Genomic DNA, 23,574 nt, shown 5'->3' with positions numbered 1-23,574 from the left:
AGCCAGATGGCAGCAAAGACAGAATTCTCCCTGCCCTCTTCCTTTTAACTTACCCAGTACTGGCAGGCCTAAGTAACACAACACATTAGCAATTTTGATAAGAAGGGACTGTAGCAGGAAAAAGAAACAGAGTTCTTTATAGAAACTATTGAATATTTGCATTAAAAACTTGCTAGAATTATTCCACAAATGAATATTTCAGTAGAGGCTTATTAAAAGAGAGGTTTTAGGTTTAAACATACATGAAAAGCAAAAATTACAGTTTAAAGTAGGTGATTCATCAGCCTTCTTCAGCTTCTCAGTTTCAGAGGAATATTTTAGAAGAGATTGTCTATAAGCAACATAATCCATTGATTTGCTGCTACACCAAAATGATTTTGCTGTTCTCTTTAACTTCATAATCTAAAAAAAAAAAGATAGGCTGTGGTCCTGAGTCTTCCTACAGTATGAAGAGGGGCTTATAAAATATGTCCCACCTCCTTTCATGCAGGATGCATCCTTCTATTAAGGACCTTAACCCTCTATTTATTTTACCATGTTGCACCATGCAATGATTCTGCCCACTTTCACCATTTGACTGCTGGTAAAAAAGTATATTTTATTCTTTTCCACAAAGTTTGAATCCTGTTTTATCTCTGATTATAATTAACACTTGTTTCTGCAGGATTAGCAAAATGATGACAATTGATGAAGTTCTGTAAAGGGCACATGGATGTGTACTGCATTATTCTACTTTGTGTTTGAAAATTCTCATAATAAAAAGTTGGAAAAAAATAGGGAGGCATCAGAAGAAAAGCTAAAGGAAGATCATTTATTTGAAAAGCTCCAAGAAATAAGAATGTGAGAAAGAGAGGTGCTGAGAAAGTTGTACAGCAGAAATGTCAGAGCTGCTCTCTGACATTTATGAGAGGAACTCATAAAGGCTATAGCGGTGAAAGGATTAGACAAAGAGCTGAGGAAGAACCGTATTGATTACCCTCCAGAAACCTGACTCCTTGGACAAACAGCATCAGCATCATGTGGGATCTTGTTAGAAATGCAGTTTTGAAGGCCCTGCCCCAGATTTACTGAATCTCAAACTCCAGAGACTGGGACCCAATAATCTGTGTTTTAACAAGCCCTCCTGGTGACTCTGAGGCAAACAGAGTTCCAAAACCACTGGTTTAGAATTTCGAAGGAGATTGTAGCCTCCATTCTTTATCTGAAGTTGTCTTAGTTGCCCTTTACAAATGGGTAAGTGTTGATATAAATAACTTAGATATACAACTCCTTTTCAATTACATACGGGACTATTTGTTTTATGGGTCTCATGTATTCAGATTTCTTCTGCCACTCAATTTGCTTAGGAGCAAGCCATCAGCACCCGCCTTCAATGAATATGAGAAAATAAAAATTAAATTTAGTACTGGTAACTCAAACACAAGTAGGATATTAAATATGCTGCACTCCAAGTTTTTATAATATATGTATGCATAATCTGATATGTATACACACACACTTCATAAGAAGCACTTGATATAAAAATATCAAGTATTTTAAATTATTGTTCTATCAGTTCCAATTAGTAAAACATAACCACTTTAAAGTAAAAATAATTCAAGGAATATAGAGGTACAATAATAGTTATAACTATAACTAAGAATAAAGTTTCAGGTTTCCATCTTTTCTCTGTCTTTTCCAAAGATGTAGGTAGCTACTAAAGAATTATTAAAGAAAGAGAAAAGTGCTGATTTGGAAAATAAAAACTATTTATAAAAACGATTAATCTTATTTAATTACACTCTAATTGCTCGTATTTGACTTGCAATTAAGTAATAGCATGGACTGAAGTAAAAATTATAAGCCACGTTTGGAGGGTTCCCTTTCAAAAGTAAGGTTACATGGTCATTACGATGGAGTCTTGTAAAGAATAATTTCCATTTCAAGGTGTGTGACGTTATGAGCTTTTCTTACTGGCAAGGTTCACCTCTTTCAGTGGTTTATTTCGGTTATATATGTCATTATAATTATGGGCAGTGTTGTATGGTTATTCGGTTCCAACTAGTTTTATTTCGTCTTTTTAAACCAAACTAACTACTTATATCCACAAAGACTACTAAATACTCTGACATTTTCCTAATTTCATAAAATGATCATGGAATGCTAGAAATACACTAAAAATATTTTAATTTTGTTTACTTTTCTTTTTATAACCTTTATATCCTGACATAAAATACATTGAAAGTTCCTTTAGTCTCCACAAGCCCAATGAAAATGTTCTCAGTGTAACTTTAAGTACAAAATTGTTTATGATTTTGAATACTGCCTTTAAAATGGTATTTTCTTATATTACATTATATAATGCACAAATATATACTAATGACATGTGCTTTTAAACTTTTTCTGCTGTAGACAAAGAGAAAAACATAGCTAATATTAATATAGGTTTTAAACACTTTTATAATAGTAGAGATTTTAGTGATAGGTTATTTTATGCATAAAAATTGTTTATTTGAGCCCTATTTTAAGAAAATGTTTTTAAAGTTATTGTTTTTTACTGTTCTTATTGTATTTCTTAAATGTAAAGAAAAAGAAAATCTGCTATCTGAACTCCATGTTTTTAATCCATAGACTATTCTGGAAAAAGATACATGTATACTTTAAAAAAATTATTCTGAAAGGAAGAGAAAAATCTTTGAAGCCTTCTCTGAACTGTTTTTCCTCTCCTTTGTTACAGGTGTCCATTTTTTCAGCTATATTAATCTTTTAAATCAAACAAAAAATGGATTTCTTAAACTCATCTGATCAAAACTTGACCTCGGAAGAACTGTTAGACAGAATGCCATCCAAAATTCTGGTGTCTTTCATTCTCTCTGGGCTGGCACTGATGACGACGACCATTAACTCACTTGTGATCGCTGCAATTATTGTGACCCGAAAGCTACACCACCCAGCCAACTACTTAATTTGCTCCCTTGCAGTCACAGATTTTCTTGTAGCTGTCCTGGTGATGCCTTTCAGCATTGTGTATATTGTGAAAGAGAGCTGGATTATGGGGCAAGTGGTCTGTGACATCTGGCTGAGCGTTGACATCACGTGCTGCACTTGCTCCATCTTGCATCTCTCTGCTATAGCTTTGGATCGGTACCGGGCAATCACAGACGCTGTTGAGTATGCCAGGAAAAGGACTCCCAAGCATGCTGGCATTATGATTACCATAGTTTGGATTATATCTATTTTTATCTCTATGCCTCCTCTATTCTGGAGGCACCAAGGAACTAGCCGAGAGGATGAGTGCATCATCAAACACGACAACATTGTTTCCACTATTTACTCAACATTTGGAGCTTTCTACATCCCATTAACATTGATTTTGATCCTCTACTACAAAATATATAAAGCAGCAAAGACGTTATACCACAAGAGACAAGCAAGTAGGATTGCCAAGGAAGAACTGAATGGTCACCTTTTGGGGAGTGGTGAGAAAAGCATTAGACTGGTCTCCACACCGTCCATGCTAGAAAAGTCTTTATCTGATCCATCAACGGACTTTGATAAAATTCATAGCACAGTGAAAAGCCCCAGGTCTGAATTCAAGCATGAGAGATCTTGGAGAAGGCAAAAGATCTCAGGCACAAGAGAACGCAAAGCAGCCACTACCCTGGGATTAATCTTGGGTGCATTTGTAATATGTTGGCTTCCATTTTTTGTAAAAGAATTGGTTGTTAATGTCTGTGAAAAGTGTAAAATTTCTGAAGAAATGTCAAACTTTTTGACATGGCTTGGATATCTCAATTCCCTTATAAACCCACTGATTTATACAATCTTTAATGAAGACTTCAAGAAAGCATTCCAAAAACTTGTGCGATGTCGATGTTAGTTTAAAGAAGTTTATTATGAAAAGATTGGGGTTCTTTCGAGGTGAAGTAACTAAATGAATGATAAAGAATAAAACATTTAAACTTTTAGAAGGACATAAATTAAAGCTGCTAGAATGATATTAATATATATTTTAATAGTAACATAAATATATAATGTATTGATTTAAAGGCTTTTTTTGACCATTATTCTAGAGTATGTGAAATTAGAAAATAATTTATTGTTTATAAACAATATTTTGCCTATGCAATGTCCCTAAAAACTAACTGGAGATATATATATATATTATTACTAACAGTGATTTTTCAGGTTTATATCTTATAACAACTACAGAAGAATTTTCAATTAACAACATACCTCCATCCATAATTTCTACGTAATCTTATTGTTTTATTATATGATTCTATTATTTTATAGACAAGATAAAATTCACCACAAAGCACACATTTCTCCTACCTAACCACTCTTGTCCCCTCTCCATCTTACCCTAGGCAAAAGAGGAGGGGGAAGGAGCTAAAAAAAAAGACTCTTACTTAGTGTGACCAGAGGAAACATAAAAGTCAGAGGTTGATACTGTCTTTGTATTTTGATAGTAAGGAGTAATCATAAAATGAGCTAGGTACTGCAAAATGATTCTGGATACTGAACTTGTGCATATTTACCATATTCTTTTTGTTTAATATGAATTCCTAGAAGAATATTTTCTTAATCATATATTATCAACATTTGAAATCAAAGCCTTACCCTAGTAGAAATAACTCAGGGAGGGTCTGAGGGTGGTGTTCTAATTTTGCCATGTTTAGGAATCAAATTTAAGGCACTAAGTAACCTACGTTACTTGCCATAGATATTATATGCCTGACTTTTTAAAAAATTTCAGATATATTTCATTTCTGTTAATGTTAACAAGCTTAGTTGCTAACTAAAAAGTCTGTGATACTTTGTACTTCAGCAGCTATTTCCCTTTTATTAGAGAGAATGTGGTAGGTTTTCTTAGACTTTTCACTGACTTCAAAAAAATCTCTAGTTTCCCAACTGATAGAAATGAATAAGCAGAGATGAATATTATACTAGTTATATATATTATATATGTATATATCTCCCAATTAGTCACTCCACAAGTTCAGTGAGCCAAAGCAATTTCATAAGTTTATCTACCATATTTATATAGGGATTTGAAAACAAAAGAACCAGGCTTCTGAGAAGATTTCATTTCATTTGAACCAGCAAGGTCATATACCACCTTTTAATCCTATCATCAACCAAAATCATTTGAAAAAACAATACATTCCCTTTTATTCTAAGCTGTACGTTCATGTGTATTCTAACTATTCTTTCCCAGTGGGGTGCTTAAGAGTACATTACATCAACTTTTTATGTATCAATGACACATTACTCTCAATCTAACAAATATTTACAGAACTTTAATTTTATATAAGGCATTGAGATGTACTCTCAATGTATAGAAGATGTATAGAAGATACGGGAAATAATAAAATACTGTTTCTTCCTTTAACATGTTTACAATCTAAAAGATGAAACAAACAACAAAAATATGAACACTATAATAGAAAAGAAAAAACAAAGATCAGCATGGAGGTTGTTTACATTTTTATGATGATTCAAAGGAAAAACTGATCACATCTAGTTGAGAAAAATCAGGAAATTTTTGTAAAGAATGTATTTAAAATGGATATTTAATGAACAGCATTTGAGCAAGAGATTTGGGAGAGCATACTTCAGGTGGTGGCAACATAAAGATTTCAGACTGCATCCTGCAAGCATTTGATGGGACATGATCATAAAATAGCAATGAGTTTGGCAGCTATTTAGAATGACAGAAGAAGAGCTTAAAAGAGAAACTAGCCATTATTGTGGCTGACTCTGAGTGTCAGAAAAAGAAGTCTATAGTCAATTTGGTTGCTGTCTGTCAATGAGGGGGTCACTGATGCTTTTTAGCAGAAATATTACAAGTTTAGGGCAATTCTAGAAAAAAAATCTGAGTGGATTTGAGCAGAGAGAGTACTGGACATAATAACTTCTTGTTAGAAAGCAATTATTAATCTGGGCAAGAGGTGATAAAGTCCTGAACTTGATTCTGGCAATGGGAATGTAAAGGAAGAAATAGATGAGAGGTATTGTGGAGGTAGAATCTGCAGGTTATAGCAAATATGTTAATAAGCAGGCAGACAGATAGAAAGACATGAGTCACTAAGATAACTAGTTCTCAACTGAAATGAGGAACTCGAGAAGGGGCCTATTGGTACAATGATGACTTCTTTTTTGGGTACGCTAAGCATATAAAGACATATCAGAGCTCACAGGCACTTCCTGAGCAGTCTGGTCCAAGCAAAACCAACAAGTAGATGAGATGTATCTAAGGCTCCTGCCACTTCTTTTGTCCTCTTCTCTTTATTTCCCAGGGCCCGTGTGCTGTGTTGACAGTCCAAAGCGTGTTTGAGACCCTATCATTCTCTGCTTATTTCTCTTTCTCCTTCTCACCAAAATTTGATTCTGTGATTTATTTACCCAAAGGCCTTCCTAAAGTTAAAATAATCTGTTAATTTATTTACACTCACCTCAGGAATGTATATATTTATATTGGAGAACTCTAAGAGACACAGCCCATCAACCCAAAGGAAGAATTCTCAAGCAAGGTGAGGCTCACCCAAACGTACATACTACCCTCTACTCTGAGTTGGACTGAAGCTCAAATCTAGGAAAATAATACTCTAAGTGACAGGGAAGTCAGATTCTCCTTTAGAGCTCTCTGCAGAATCAAGTTTATTATTTCTTTGTGTTTAAAGCATTTTTTTAATCCAAGGGGGGTCACAACACATTACAGTAATTATCACTTCGTCTATGTGTTTTCCCCACATGCTGAAGATACAGATCATGCCATTCCTCATGAACTGATATGAGTGATTTCTCTTTAATAGCTTTAAAGGGTAGGAATGTAGGGGCTAATAATCTGTAGTTTGGACTGTTAAAAAAAATTATGAAGAACAGATTGCATATAACATGATATGCTTCTCTGAACACCTAAGATTTATTCTCTCAATGAAATTTTTCCAAGTTACTAAAAGCTGAAGACTTCTACTGAAGAAAATAAATGTTCACATCCATAACAAATGTAACAATATAATAATGCATATATTTAACTGATAAGGTAGAAGAAAATATATAAATATCATAGAAAGTGGTTAAATATTAGATATTGAAGGTTAACTTCCTGCTACAATTTTAAATAGACCAGCACCAGAAAAGTTAAGTGGAGGGTTTGTTTTTGCTCTGCTTCTTCTAAGTATTTTCAAATGAAGGATGTGTAAATGACAAAGTCAAAACACCAAAGAAAAGATAGGATGTCAAACTACTGAATACTAAATTCAGTCCAATATGTCTATCATTTGGCATAGCTATGTACAAATCATGTTTGAAAATTCACTTCTGTTTATGAAATATGGTCTTTTTTATAGGGTTGGGTTGGGAATATGGATTCTCCACCCTAATTTTTTGTTTGTTTTGTTTCGTTTCACAATAGACCCCCCAGGGTCAAATCCATAGCATAAACAGTTTATCCAGGTAATGGCAGTTGATGGGTCAGCCCTTAAGTAGGATGAATTTCCATTTGAATCTCCAAAACCAATCTTCCTTTCATTTTTCTGGTGAACTTGATTCACCCCCGCTCCCACCTCAACCCCCTCCCTGTGCTCCAGGTTACACAAGTTCCCCGCTTCCAAGTGAAGAAAAGCTTCTTTGGGATTCACTTCCAAATTCTTCTAACAGTTCCGAATTTTAAAATTCCTTAGCAAAGCATAATCCCCATATTCTCAGGCTCAAACTTAAGCTTGCCCCTCTTTATCAAGAGCTTTGTGTCAAAAAGAAATAGAGAAAAATTGGAAGCCAGTTAACAGGACATGTGCTGACTTGCTCCACCAAATATCATGAAAAGTGAGAGTGGTTATTTGCTTCCTGCTGACATGCTTTTCTCTACCTCAAGGAGTGAAGAGCTTCCTCATGAATTTACACAAGATTTTTTTTGACTTGCAGTCAGAAAATCAGGTTTACTGTATTGCAGGAAAGGAAACTTGAAGGATTTTTCCTTAATATATTCTAAAGTCCTTCAAAAATAATCCTGCACAATTCAAAATGTGTCCACATTAAATTGTTTTAGAAAATGTGTCTCTGGGCTTCCCTCGTGGCGCAGTGGTTAAGAATCCACCTGCCAGTGTAGGGGACACGGGTTCAAGCCCTGGTCCAGGAAGATCCCACATGCCACGGAGCAACTAAGCCCGTGCGCCACAACTACTGAGCCTGCGCTCTAGAGCCTGTGATCCACAACTACTGAAGCCCACGTGCCTAGAGCCCGTGCTCCGCAACAAGAGAAGCCACCACAATGAGAAGTCCGCGCACCACAACGAAGAGTAGCCCCCGCTCGCTGCAACTAGAGAAAGCCCACGTGCAGCAACGAAGACCCAATGCAGCCAAAAATAAATAAATTAAATAAATAAATTTAAAAAAAGAAAGAAAGAAAATGTGTCTCTAATACCCTCCTAAAAACTCAAATGATTATATTCAGACCTTTATTTTGCCAGAAAATATTTCCAAAGGCAAGTTAATATTTCTGTCATGAACAAAGTAATATTTTTGTATGGCATTGTGATCATTTTTCATGGCCTTGTGAATTCATATGCTTCCCCCCATTATTTAAATGAGGCACTTGTTGAGAAAAATACTTTCCGTTATAATAAATGTATGGTTATTGATAAAGAATATCTTCTCTGTACAAAGCATGATAGTACTTAAAATCTACCTGAGAAAGATAAAAATTTTTCAAAGAATTTGCATTCCCTGATTAGGCCAGAAATGATAAAAATTCTGAGGAAAAAAATGTATAATATTATTTTGATCAACAACAAATCCTGTCAAACTAGCCTTTCAGTGAAGTTTGTGTCACAGCTCTAATTTCTACCATGGAGAGCTTCCACCTCTGCAAGGACAGTAAAATGACCTTATTGGTTTATGTAGATACGCAGCAAAGCTTGCTATATCTTTCTTCCTATGCTCTCCAATAAAATTTTCACTATATCCTGTTAATATTCCTAAATTATATGTAATTAGCATTCATTCCTAAAAATTATACTTATTATATCATTATATTTTATTTCATATATTGCATCATTAATTATTATATAATTATAATTGCATTATATTGCTGGGTCTTGCTGCCTTGGGGTTTCCCCCATCCCAACTCTATTAATAAAATAAAATTTTACTCATCCACATCCCCCCATACACACACAAACATTGACAATTTCCTCTTCATGTTAGGTGGCTTGGCTAGGATTTGAGTGGATCTGTGACCCTAGTAGAGTGTGTGTGTATGTGTGTGTGTGATCTTGCAGATGTTAAGAAGGACTGAACTGGAAAAAAGAAATGCTCTTCTTAGCATAGCACACTGTTGAACTTGAAGATGAAAAAGAAAGAGGAAGAGAGGGGGTTTTCAGCAGGAAGGAAGAGGAGTCATTCAAATTTGAGCTTTTTAAAATCAGTGTGCAGAAGAATCACCTGAGATGCTAGTTACAAAGGCAGATCCCAAAGATTCTAAGTCTGTGAGTCCTGAATGGAACCCCAGAATCTGAGTCTTTAGCAGGATTTTCCAGCTGTTCTAACGAAGCTGGAGCTTGGAGCCTTTCTAGAGACCATTGCTTGAAAGCTCCCAGCTAGCTAGATAAGAATTTTATAGGACATAGTTATAGTAACTGAAAATGAAAGTTCACCACCATTTCACTAGTTGAGTTCCAGTCAGAATTGCTACTATATGAAAAGTGCCTAATACAAAACTGAACAGAAGTAAAAATCACATCAACATTGCTCAGTGAATTATAAAGCCCTCAGTTAGAAAAATATTAAAGTCTATTCTCAATCAGTATATTATTTAAATTTTGCTAGGACAAAGAATGAAAGCTTTTCATCACATATGAAGCAACAATTTAAAGGAGTAAAGAAACCTCTAGATTTGAAATCAGAAAAGGCTAAAAGAGCATCCTGATTCTGCTAATCACTGACTTGATGCTGAGCAAGTTTCATCTATCCTGCATGCCTCAAATTAGAATTGAAAGACTAAGGAAGTAGAGTGAGATAAAGCAAACATCCTTGAAAAACACTAAAGTACCACAAAATGTAAATTAGCATTGTTATTATTCTCTGTGGCAGGTCTGGAATGTATCAGAGCAAACGACAGGGAGACTGGTGTTCTGGATTGTGCACTGCCTTTTCTGAGTCTGGAGAGAAGTGAGTGATTGATGGCCTCCTGCTTCTGACTCTCCCTCGAAGCTCTGTCCTTAGTAGAGCAATAACTCCCAAAAACCCCATCTGCAGCTACAGAAATGCCGCCCTGATGGGCACTCACAAGTCTCTTCCCTTGCTGTATCCTGCCATCCCTATTACTAAAAGCCTGGCATTGTTGAAACTTGGTTAGCTTTCTTGAAGGATGCAATACAATCCTTCCACCCTATTAAAATCAGAACCGCAATTATTCCAGCATGGATTTCTCCTACTGATATAGTCAGAGGTGATTTCCCGTATGTTTCAGGCTCAGGGTTTTAGTTTAATCCTTTAAATACTAAAGGGAAAACCTTCATTTGAAATGAGAACTCTAAGTTGCTGAAAATAAGACTGGAGGCTTAATTTTAGGCTCTACCGAGTGTATGAAAAAAACACTACTAATTTATATAAAAATATTAAAATTTAAAGTATCTATTCAATAATGGCTCCCTATTGCTTATTACATTGCATCCAGACTCTCTGGCTTGTCCCTAATATTAGGGCCTTAATATTAATAACAAAAGATAACCACCCTCTATAAAATCTTATTTCCCACTATCCTGTCTACCCCAACAAGTGCTGTCTTCTCCAATCCGGTCCCTCTCTTCAATGTCCTCACAGTGTGCCTTGATCATTCTTGTCTCAATTACTCTTTTAGCATTTTTTTTCCCTTCCACCTGAAGTGCCCTCCACCTCCTTGATGCAACTTATCTTTCAAAGCACCGATTAAATTCCACTTCCTCCTTGAAACTAAATTTGTATTCAGTTTCAATATCGTGAGGACACAATATTGTCTTCAATAATTCCTTATCTGTTTTTCATATCACTAGTTTCTTCATGAGTGTTTGCTTTTTATACTAACTAAAAATAGTAATGTAAGTTACTTAAGGGACATATGTTTATTTCTTTATATTCCTTCCATACCTATCGTAAATATTTTTGAATACTGATCTCCTTCTCTAAGTGAGCCTGGTGCATTTCCCTGTGTCCTAGTAACTAGAAAATGTTACAGTTGATTTATCTTTATTCCTAAATGTAATAAAAAGAAATACAAGCGTATTTTTATCAAAAGGGAAACTGAGAGGTAATGTGTGTTTTGCTAGAAATAGAAAGCTCGTTCTTAGTTTTTCAATGATTAGAGAATATCTTACTGAAAATGAAAACATGAAATTCATAGGACATTAATTTTTGGTAATTATCTGTGCATTATGAAAAATTTGCTGTTTGGTAATTATACATCATAAACCATATGTGCACTACATAAAAATGCTTTAAGTTGTCTATTTCTAAAGACAGTATTTTAATTGCTATTCTAAAACAGATACAAATAAATACACTTGGTCATATTAAAACTCAGCTATTGGCTTCCAGCCCACCTGACGTGAAATCACTCCTCTTCATACTCCCTGCCCAGCCCCAGTCCCCTTCTGTTCCATGATTTGTATGTGAATGAAAAGAGGATAGCATTTTAGAGTAAGAAATATCTCTGCAGTGAAGTAGAAACTGCAATATGTTCTTCAGCTCAAATGGAACAGTTCTTATTTTCTGGGGAATTCTGGAAATCATTCTTTATATATTTAAGAGCTAGAGAAACATTCCTTAACAATTTCATTTAGCTCAAGCATTTTAAAAGAGGTAATAAGTAATAGGGGCCCATACCCACCTCACCATCCTATATGATTATGGTACAAGCACTCTTAGGTTGACCAAACATAGAAATGTCAACTCTTTAAAACTCCCCAGCTCTACAGCAAGCCCCTGAGAATCTCTCTGATGTTGGGGAACACAGTGTGTTAACTCTGGATGCCCAGCTGAACTCCTCTTGTTTTCCAAGGGTCCCGCCCAGCATGGTTGTCTCTTCATCTACAAAATCGGGTTCTAATTACATACTCCTAAAGAAGGGAATAAAAAGTAAATTGTAAGTTCATATCTTTGTCTATTGTGTTTTCATTTATGCTGATGTCTCAAAATATAAACACCGAACCCAGCAATGACTTTGTTTTAACCTTGATTTTCTTTTCTATTATATCTTCCTATTAATCTGAAAGTTTAAATACTATCTATTCTACTTGCCATACTTACACAAAAATAACTCCAATTAGAAAGGCATGTATGTTTCAGGAATCTTCTGTCCTTTTCCCTGTTCTTAAAGTATGTCATAAGCAAAACATCTGGTGCCTCAAGTTGGATAATTGACTTCTTACGTTTGTATTTTCCACTGAGTAATCAATGAACTAGAATTGTATATGTACACTATTAAACCTGAGCCAAAACTTTAAATGCATTTTCTTTCTCAAAATCTTCCCATTGATGAAAAATAATATATAGTGGTTATTATCTTTAGTAAAAAAAAAAAAAAAAGACATGAAAAACCACTTACGTTTATTTTAACAATTTTAATAGCGATTGCCCAAACTATAGAAAATGTTCAAATATGAATTTTAATAGTCTATGAAATATGAAAGTCTGCTCAGGTTGTTGCTGTTAAAAGGGTAACAAAAATAAATATGTGCTGAAATTTGATGTTGCTTAGCCCCAAAACAGTAAAATGTAAAATAAATCATATCCTTCAAATAATGAGTGTTGGCTTTCCCTTTATCATTTCAAAACATCCTATAGCATTCTATTTAAAAACTACAAAGGAAGAATAAAAATATGAAGCAGACGTGGATTTTAAGTGTCCGAGTGTTTTTCCATAGTGTTTGTGGAAGACTGAGCTATGAGTTTCCCTTATTCGACAATATAACCTACAATAATTTCACTTCTGGTCCTTCAGTTCACTCAAAGAATTTACATTCTCATTTGTAAAGTTCTGTTTAGAACGAAGACAATTCCTTTTATTTTCCTAAATTAAAAAAAAAATCAGTAAAAAATACTGATATATTGTTACTAAGTAACACTCACGTGCAAATGGAAAAGAAGGATGGGAGTTCTCTTCATCCCTGCATTGTGTTCTCTTTTGAGTTCCGATCTTTTAAGAACGGTTTTGAGTGTAATCACGTTGTATGTATGTATGTATTAGATTTTGAGAAATAGCTTCTTTCGGCTTTTCCCTCTCAAAATAAACCTTGGTAGAGACAAAGTGGAAAAAATGTTGGCACTTAAAGGAGGACAAGAAGAAAAGGTTATAGTGCCAGTTAAATAAAACATGTTTGCATATATTCCATAGAGAAAGATATATATTCATCAGTTATTTCAAAAAAAAAAAAAAAACTATGTTAGAAGGCAACAATAGGGGGAAAAACAAACATCTCCACCTATTCCCAAACATTTGTGAATAGGTAATTGTACTTCCCAGAGAGATGTGAGTTTGTTTGGTTTTACTTGGTTCTTTGTTTCTCCTTCTCCTCCACTCTCTCCGTCCTACTCCTTCTTTTGATTATAGTATCAATTTAGTACACACAGCTGCGATTTATTTATTTATTTTTTTAAAAGGAAGATTTATTCAACAAGTTTCACTTAGCACAATACACCTAAAAGGAAAATCACGATACAATGAAAGATTTAAATCAAGGCCTCCGAATTTCATACAAACACCAAGACCAAAATCCTAAAGTATTGGTATTGCGTCTCAAATTTTCCCCGTTAACTTAAAAAAAAGCTTAAACTTACGTGCCATAGAGGTTATTAAATGAAACTAGGATTAACAAACATGAGAAATGTCTCACTTTTAATTTTAGACACAGATCGTATATTGAGTTTTACAAAAAAGCATGTCTTTCAACATGCATCCAGTGTTCAATGTAATGTGGTGTAAGAGCAACATTTAACATAATTCAACTGCTTTAACCTAAATACACCTACTGCTTAAGTACATCCTACAATATAACTAACTTGAGAAAAGCTGAAAATTATTTAACAGTAATAGATTACTCAACCTAGTTGTTACATCCTAAATGAATGTTTGTGTTCAAAAATACTGAAACTTAAGTCTTTAAAACAATGCTGATTTCCACTTAGAGTAAGCATAAATCACAAGCTTGTATTGCAAAACTGTTAAAACTTAAGTTTTGTTTTTCTTTTAAAAAATGTTGACCAAGAGTCAGTGACCAGGATCAATTACATTCCCCATCCACCACTCACACTGGACATGCTACAGACATCCCTCCCATTCCCTTCACTCCCATAGATGCTCGGCTTCCACTACTGTAGTAGCTGCTGTTCCCTGCTCCTTGGCTGCCTATGCAATGCTTGATTGAAAATCACTGATGTCTTCCTGTAAAACTTGGTCATATCCACTCATCAGGCTGCCCTGGCCACCATAGCCGCCTCCATAACCACCACTCAGCTGCCGGCTGGCTGGCTGGGCCGCCATAACTGGACTGGTTTGCCAAGCCCATGCCTCCCATCACTTGGCTACCATAAGCACCACCGCTTGCTCCTGCCCTAGAATTAGATAGCGGAGCTTTCGAGAGTCTCGGCGACTTGCTTGCTGCGGTGTTAAGTGGAACCTGAAGCCGCCTCTGCAGAGCCGAGCCCGCAGCCACACCCGCCCCCTTGCGTTCGCTTGGGGGATCGGCTTCATTCCGAGAAGAGCGCGAGCTCGGAGTTTGGAGCATGCGCAGTCACAGGAGCCCGCGGGTTCTGTGAGTATCCTGACCTCTGTGCTCCGCGTCAGCAGCTGGGTTCGTGCAGAACTAATTTGACTGTTCAAAGACGGGCGACTTTACTTCAGACTACTCAGCTTGCTGGTAACGATTTTGCCACGGCAGTGGATCCCCATGATGTGTCTTTGGAGCAAACTTTGTCTTGTACTTTGTCAGCTTAACTCAGCTGAATTTAACTTTGTGATAACAGCACAATTGGAATACCACGTTAGCCTGTTTGAAGATATAGATGCTCATACTACGTCTTGACACTGGTCTTAAAAGATCTTACAGGTGTCAACTAAAATAGAACTGTTCCAACTGACAAAAAAAAAAAAAATCCATATTCAGGAACAGGATTTATAGCATGGGTTTCTCTATATACTTTTCCAAGTATTTGTAGAAAGAATAAGACAAAGTATTTCTTAGAGATAAGGCAGAGAATGAGATTTGAATGAATTTCCTCTTCTGAAAAAACTGTCATAGAACTTTAAAGAATTTTTTTTTCCTTTTCTTTTCCTTTCTTTTTTTCTTTAAGGGATCTGCAGTTTAACTATGGTGGATCTTAAATTTGGATTTAAGTTGTCCTCCTTGGGGTTCATTGGAGTTACTGCTTCTAATGCTTATATTCTTTCACCAGTTGTGAAAAGTTCTCAATCCATATCTTCAAATATAGCCCCTACCCCATGCTCACTCTTCCTTGCCTTCTCTTGCTCTCTCTCTCTCTGTCTCTCTTTCACTCTCTCTCTCATTCTTCTCCTTCTGGAATTCCAGTTAGATATATGTTAGACCATCATATTCTGTCCTTCATTTCTCTTTCATGTTTTTCTACTGCTTTGTATCTCTGGACTTCAATTACAGACAATTTGGTATACACCATCCATTGAGTTTTAAATTTCTATTAATTTTTCATTTCTAGAAGTGTTGGGGTTTTACACATCTCTGTATTCTTTACTCATGATTTTCATGCCTTTTTATATTTTAAGACATTTTAAACAAATTTATTTTTATTTTTTCTGTCTGACAATTCCTGTATCTGAAGACTCCTGAGGCTTAATGTTGTTTATGCTAGCTCTCATGCGTGGTGCCTTGTTTCCCTATGTGTTCATTGACTTTTTTTTCTTTTTACGTCGAGCTCTCATTTTTATTTGAACTTTATCTGTGGAAATTCTTTGAGGCCTGGGATGAAGGTGGATTCCTCCATGGGAGGATTAGCATTTGTTTCTGTGAGACATCTGTGGGCATTATCAGTGCTGTATTAATTTAAACTAAACTACCTGTTGATTTGAGAGGTTTGCTTTTGTTTGTGTGTGTGTGTGTGTGTGTTTCATAATATCATGTGATGTGTGTTCAGGATACAAATTAAATGGAAGCCAGATTGTGGTTATGAATTTTCAGGAGAAATCCTTTTGTACCTCCAATCAGAATCAAGGTTCAATGTTCATGTTTCAAGATGGGCAATTTCCTTTCTTTCTTTCTTTCTTTCTTCTTCTTCTTTCTTTCTTTCTTTTCTTTCTTTCTTTCTTTCTTCTTTCTTTCTTTTCTTTCTTCTTCTTTCTTTCTTTCTTCTTCTTCTTTCTTTTCTTTCTTTCTTTTCAGTTCTAGACTGGTGTCAGTGTGTATTTCTAGTTCGTTCTTAAACTGGGAGTATAACACTTTGGAGTCCAGTTTCATTTAAAAGGGGTCTCCTAATATAATCCCTACTTGAGTGGGGTGTGGGCTTTGTCTCCCATCCCTGAAACCTTAAAAATTAATGCTTGAGATCATCTGAGCTCAGCAAATGCCATTAAGGCAAAAAACAACCTCAGTGCTTTACTTACCTCTTGGAGTTCCTGCCTTTAACTTATTTTTAGCCTAAGTAATATTAACTTTTTTTGGTAGCATTTGCACGCATTTAAGATTTTTAAAAATATTTTTGCTCAGCAGTTTTAGTTGTTTTCAGCAATTAGGGTCAGTCCTGGTACTTAGTTAACCATGTTACCAGTAATGGAAGTAAAGTTGCCTTAAACTTGCTTTTTCTTCTGCACCCATTACAGTTATCTCAAGCCTTTACTCCGTTTTATTATAATTTATTTTTTCCCTTGCTGTTTCTGGTATTACGGTTTATTTGTTACATCTACAATTATGGGTCAGTTCTCAGATTGTTTTCTTATCTCTGAATCTCCTTTTAACCTTTTAATTCTAATCATCTTGGTTTTTAGCTCTTCTTTTATTGGATTATTTACTTTGACACTATGTTATTGTATAGCATAAAACACTTGGGGACTCTGCCTCTGTAGTTTGAGTTATGCTAATTTCCAGACTTTTGCCTGTTATGAACTGTAAGTCTCTTCCTTTTTTCCTTGTTTTCTTCCTTCCTCTGTATTCCCTCCCTCCCTCCCTTCCTTCCTTCCGTCTTCATTTTTGCTCTATCATAGTTCCGTAATTGCCATGTGATTTAGTTTTACCTTGGTCACATTTATCATCAGGTACTGCTACAATTCAACATAATACGGATTTTCTTTGAATCACTTCTCATCTTATCTATAACCAGCTGGTCTTTCTTTCAAGCTTATGAGCATGTGGAGATGGCAGAGGTGGAGCCTTGCTGTGGAGGAGTGTTACCCTTGCTGTAGATCTGGCATCTGAGTTCTTCTCTGAGATTCTGTCATGAGTGGATTCTTGGGTTGGCTGTCATTCCAACATTGCACAGTACCATTAAAGATACTATTAAGCCAATTGGCCCTTCTTTTCGCTGATGAGTTCTCAAGCTAGGGTTGTATTTTTGTGGGTTTCTCCTTCATTTTTCTCAGGGATACCTACTTAACTCCTCAGTCCACATATTTCTAAATTAGATGACATTAGTGAGAACTTTCATAATACTCTAGACTCATTTATCATGATAATTCTTCTGGGAGATGAAGGCAAGTTTAGGTGTAATGCAATGTGACAGTATTTTCTATGTCTTTCTTTGGCCCCATTTCATTATGGCATTACGTTGTGACCCTTTATTTATTTTGTTGCTGCTGGTAAGTTTTACCCTCCCCCCTTTTGTAGGTTTTTGTAGTTATTTATTTGATCATTGACTTAGGTATTGGGGAATCTTGCTTCATTCCTGTCACCTTAGGCAAGTAAAACTTACTTAAAAATACCGTCCTGCAATAAAATTTATTCTTTTTATGAACGGCTTTATTTTAGATACTTAGGTTTTAATAATATATATCTGTTAAGGATCGTGTGCATATAAGAGTAGTTATTCTATATAAATTATCACTACCCATAGAAGAAAACACAGGTAGAAATACAAGATAATTATTTTTATTGGAGGGGGCATAATTCTGAGTGCCTGGCATATGTGATAACCCGCTGGGAGAGCCAGTGTTCTCAGTATCTAGAGGCAGTGAGCAGGTCATGGTTGTCTGGAAGAAAGATCTAGAAGTACCAGAGGAATAAAGTCCTACCAAAACCAGATTTGACCACTTCTTTGTCACTGACAAGCAGCCCAGCACTTATTTTTACTTAAACAAAAAAGCCACAAAAATCTCCCTTACATTAATAAAAACTTTCAGTGCTGACTTTAGATAATGTGAACTCACATTTATGCCTTATTCCTAATCAACTGCTACTACAATCCTGAAGTTTAAAGCACAGGGATTTGCACTACTATTTGCTGCCCTCTGCAGGCTGACTTAAAGCTTACAGATAATACTGGAATTCTGGAAAAAGCAAAACCCCCTGTATTTCAGTACAGATATATATTCGTGAACTTGAAGCAAGAAAGCTCATGAAATCTTACAAAGTATTTCTATTTCTGCTGCATAGATGCCATGTGACTGGGAACTGTTACTTGTTAGATGATTGAGAGATGGAGACATCTTTTGAGGAGTTCAGCATTAAAAGGAAAAGAGAAAAGTGCTTGAGGTAGAAGTTAAGTGTTGATTTGGGTTTGATTCTTAAATCACAGTGTAGTTCAACATATGGGTCCATATGTGAAACATTGCTTGTTACTTTTTTTTCCCCTGCATCTTCTTTTATTAGTTGACCCTCCGTCATTCAAGGAAATTTCTCTGGAATAAATGCTAAATATTGGCTTTCAAATTCAGAAACCTTGATGCAAGTATAACACAGAAGGAATTAAAAACAATATTTGTCTCATTCAGTCTCTCCAATGATTAAGTTGCAAAGTATGGGGGGTAGATAGTAGAAAATCCAGAATGTATTGAGGGGACTCTGAAAGTGAAGGGTTTCTGCACCTACTTTCCACTAGGACCCTGAGCATCTAAGAGTTCCCACAGAATCAGCTACTCTAGAAGAGTACAGTAGCAATCTCTTAAATGTAGTTAATAGGGTATGGGGGCAGAAATAAGGCTGACACAGGCCCAGTGAGCATCCTATGGCCTGTGGTGGCATGAGAATTCTCCCCAAAGACCCCGGATGTAGAAGTGAGGGAGAGAGAGAAAGAAGCATCTGTCCTGCAAGGGCCCTAGGGACACAAGAAGACATTACGGAAGATCACATCTCGGTTGCAATCACATCTTGATATTGATGCCAGCATGGAGAAAGAACGCTTGAGTACCTTATAACATGAGTTACATTTCAAAGATTGCAACACAGCATTGAGACAGACTGAACAAGAGAAGTAGATGTACTTTCCCAAACACAGGAAGAAAGAGGGGTGTGGAGGGCAGAGTCTGAATTTGAATAAAGCATGAAATACTCAGAAATCCCTGGAGCAATAGAATTTATTGGAAATAATTAAGCTTTATCCTTCAGAAGAATGGGGTCTTAAGATAGAGATCTCATCCAGATATAAGAAAAATAAAGTTACATTTTTTTCATACCAGCATTTGTGACTGGAAAGATTCAAGTGAAGGTTTTGAAAGAAAGTGAAAGATTTAATGACCTTGTATGGGAAAAGAATCTAAAAAAGAGCGGATATATGTATATGTATAACTGATTCACTTTGCTGTTCACCTGAAACTAACACAACATTGACACAACATTGTAAAGCAACTATACTCCAATAAAATTTTTTTTAAAAAGTGAAAGTTTCACGGAAACAGAGTGAAAGATTCAAAAGAATGTTCTGAAGAAATCACTCCAGCACTAGGACTTGGCACTTGTCCATCCTTCACTAGCATCTTACTCTCTGTTCACACTTGGTGTTCAGTGTCTCCTTTTCTTGTCTACCTTTAGCCCCTCTCTTAGTTTGGATAACTTTCCCCAGCTCAAAAGAGAGCAGCAGGAGGATAGGTATTGTATCGGTTTTGCTTATCATTTGTCTCCACTGCCTAGAATGGTTGCTGGCTTATGGTACATGCTTAATAAATAATGATTAAAATGAAATAATTTCTTAACTAGATGACTAAAGCTCAGATGAGAAACAGCCTTTTGTGAGAAATGCGGAATTAAGGCAAAATATTACTTTCACCTGTTCCTTCTCGTTAATGGACTGTGAATAAGTTTTGTGGATACTTTACTTGGTGTGTGGCAGTTCCTAGGACCCAACTTGGCAATTATAAGAGATTCACCATTTGTCAACACAAAGGTCTGGCAGATTTTATCTTTTCTTAGAATCATATTTGAAATGTTACAGTTTACTGTCTTCTCTTTTAGATGACCCTTTCATCATCAATTTCTCTAGCTTAGCATCACTAGGAAGAGTGGGAAAGGGGTCAGAGATGTGTTCATGAAGCAAAAACTAAGAGGACAAATTCCAGATTAACTTAGCTTAGTATTTCAAACAAACATTGTTGTTTGCTGCCCCTTACTGGTAAGATAATAAAATTGCTAAATCACATTTTAAAAGTGTAGTTCTTGGCACTGAAATCAGATTTTACAGGAAATAGCTCCTTTATCACACACACACACAAAATTACACAAGTGAATTGTCTCAAATACTGAACACCATGTGGGAAGACCACTTAATCAAAAGCAGTTTTCTGGCCTTCAGTTTGGATAATTGTGGAGAAAAGTTAAGTAGGAAAAGTACTAAAACAAACCTCATATGTGTAAGATGCTCTCCCTTGCTTGAAAACTTGGAAGTTTTCATTGGCAACGAATACTGTCAGTTGATTCCCTTGAAGTGACAAGCTCATTTATGAGAAAATACCTGCCAGATGCCCATGTCTGGGTAATCAGGGTTTGTCTGCCAGTCACTCTTTCACATAAAACTGGCATTCGTTGTAAAGCAGCAGCTAATTTAGATTTCAGTTGACACTAGAGCTCAAGAGCTTTTGTCATGATAACCATCATAATACATCATTATTCAACAGAAGTGCGTTATGCACGCTTCTCATGTTATCACACAGAAGTTAGCAGCAGGACTGAACCGCTGGGAAAACTGGCAGCAGAACTCGGAGGGCTCTCAGAGCCTTGGGGGTTGGGCCTCTGAATGTAGAGCCAGCAATTCTGCCCTGGTCTCTGTTAATGGTTAAAGAGCCCAGGGATTCCAGGTATTAGAGTAATGTTCTACCTCTAGTGCCAGGTTGGCTAGCCATGGAGGATTTTAATTTGGACATGAAAAATGGCCATGGTTTACCAAGGAGGTGATCCAGAACTGTAGGTTAACAACCTAATCTGTGGTTTCCTCTGCTGTATCTTCAGGAAACTCCACACCTCCTGGGGCTGGATTGAGATAGGCAGCCCAAAGCAGTGTACAGCAAGGACCTAATTCTTGGAAAACAGGTAGACAAGAATATGGGTAAGAAGACAATGCTGAAAATCTAGTCTGAAAGACAAGGCAAGGTTGAAAATGGAAAGTAAACAATGAAGGCCGAAGTCAGGATAGCGGAGAACAGACTGAAGGAGGAAGCAATTGAGGAATCACTTTGTGCAAAAGCTGAAGAAATAAAAAACCTCCAGCCCAAGAGTTCCGGCAGTTGCCTCTTTGCGGTACCTAATTTGTGACATGGGGCTTAAAGGCAGTTCCCTAAAGGAATTGTGCAGGGCCAAAGAGGACAGCTAGGTGGGGAAAAAACTACCTGAAGCTAAAAGAAAACAGGATCAGAAAAAGTGGCCCCAGGAAGGGAGCTAAGAGTCAGATGGTAATTCTAAGCAGAGACCCAGCAGATCCTGTATTGTTTCAGATAGGCGTGTTCTCCCCTGTCGCTGTCTCTCCTCTGTCTGCCCTTAGCAGTGAACTACTGGAAAGAATAACACTGTCTCCTCTTACTCGTTTTCAGCCCTTTGCACTCAAATTTCATCCCCCGCACTCCACTCAACATTGTAAAGGTGACTTCCTAACTGAAGTGGCTTCCTAAATCTATAGGAAAAATCTATAGGAAAAATCCTATAGATTTACTTATTTTAATCGTCTTTTTGCTACTTTATTTCCATCAAGCCTCTTCTCAAAATTCTCCTGATCGAAAGTCTTCTCTCGAAAGAGAGGCCTTTCCTGATTCCCCCGAGTAAAACAGTGCTTACTGTCATAGTGTCGCTTTTCCCTATGTTGTCCTCTTTTTATGTTTATTTTAGAAAATTCCAGATATAGGAAAGTAAACAGGTAATTCAAAAATTACCTAATTCATGGGCAAACTTGTTTTACCTAGTTCCACACCAACTTTCCCCTCCTATGCTATCTTGAAGTAGTTCCCAGACATCATATCTTTTCATCCATAAATACTTCATATGTATCTCTATAAAATAAGGAAATTTTTTGTTAAACAATCATAATACCATTATCATAACTGAAAGCAAGATAATAAGTCTTGGTATATATACAATGGAATATTATTCAGCCATAACAAGGAGGAAATCATACCTTTTGCAACAACATGGATGGACTGTGCAGACATTATGCTAAGTGAAATAAGTCATAGAGTGAAAGACAAATACTGTATTATCTCACTTATGTGTGGAATCTAAAAAAAAAAAAAAATAGAGAGCAAGACAGAGAAAACCAAACTCATAGAAAAAGGGATCTGACTTGTGGTTACTAAAGGCAGAGGGTGGGGGGAGGGTAAATTGGAGGAAGGTGGTGAAAAATACAAACTTCCAGTTATAAGATAAATAAGTACTAGCGATGTAATGAACAACATGATGGCTACACTTAACACTGCTGTATGATATATAAGAAAGTCCTTACAAGAGTAAATCCTGAGAGTTCTATAAGGAGAATTTTTTTCTTTTTTTCTTTTCTTCTATCTTTTCCTTTTATTGCATCCATGAGTAGATGGATGTTAGCTGAACCTATTGTGGTCATCATTTCACAATATATGTAAATCTAACCATCATGTTGAATGCCTTAAACTTATACACTGTTGTATGTCAATCATTTCTCAATAGAACTGGGAAAAATATAATAATTCTTTAATATGGCAAATAGTGTTTAAATGACCAGTTTACTCATTAATATCATTTTCTGCCTTGTTTGAATCGGTATTTAAATAAGATATATAACTGATTTGTTGATAAGTTTCTTAATTCTCTTTTAATCCATAAGTTCCTTCTCTCTCTCTCTCTCCATATTTTTCCCTCTGCAGTCTATTTATTGAAAAAAAACTTGATCATTTGTCCTGTATAGTTTCCCATTCTGGATTTTGCTGATGAGTTTCATTACTACTTTCCTCTTGTATTTTCCTTCGGTATTTCCTGTGACGTGATGGTTGGATCATATGAGGTTTTCTTGGTGAAACTGCTTCATAGGGCTTGTGGTGTTCTTCCAACAGAAAGTATACTATCTGCTTTTGTGATGTAGGCAGAAATTGGCTGGTATTGACTTGATCCATTAACACATTAGGAGTTGCAAAACAATAAATTTCAATTCTGTTGTTCTGTCTTAGTTTATTAACTGGACTACTGCTATAAAGAAAAACTTCCCCTC

General features: G+C 36.0%; 1 protein-coding gene across 1 annotated transcript; it reads left to right on the top strand.

Moving 5' to 3' along the window:
- The first annotated feature begins 2,761 nt into the window (after nt 1-2,761).
- On the top strand, nt 2,762-3,947 carry HTR1F (5-hydroxytryptamine receptor 1F). The gene has a single exon (XM_036851188.1). The coding sequence runs from the start codon at nt 2,762-2,764 to the stop codon at nt 3,857-3,859; it is 1,098 nt and encodes a 365-aa protein (XP_036707083.1). The 3' UTR covers nt 3,860-3,947.
- The last annotated feature ends 19,627 nt before the right edge of the window (nt 3,948-23,574 follow it).

Source organism: Balaenoptera musculus, chromosome 4, assembly GCF_009873245.2.
Source record: "Balaenoptera musculus isolate JJ_BM4_2016_0621 chromosome 4, mBalMus1.pri.v3, whole genome shotgun sequence".
NCBI lineage: Eukaryota > Metazoa > Chordata > Mammalia > Artiodactyla > Balaenopteridae > Balaenoptera > Balaenoptera musculus.
This window is presented reverse-complemented; position numbering and strand designations above follow the sequence as displayed.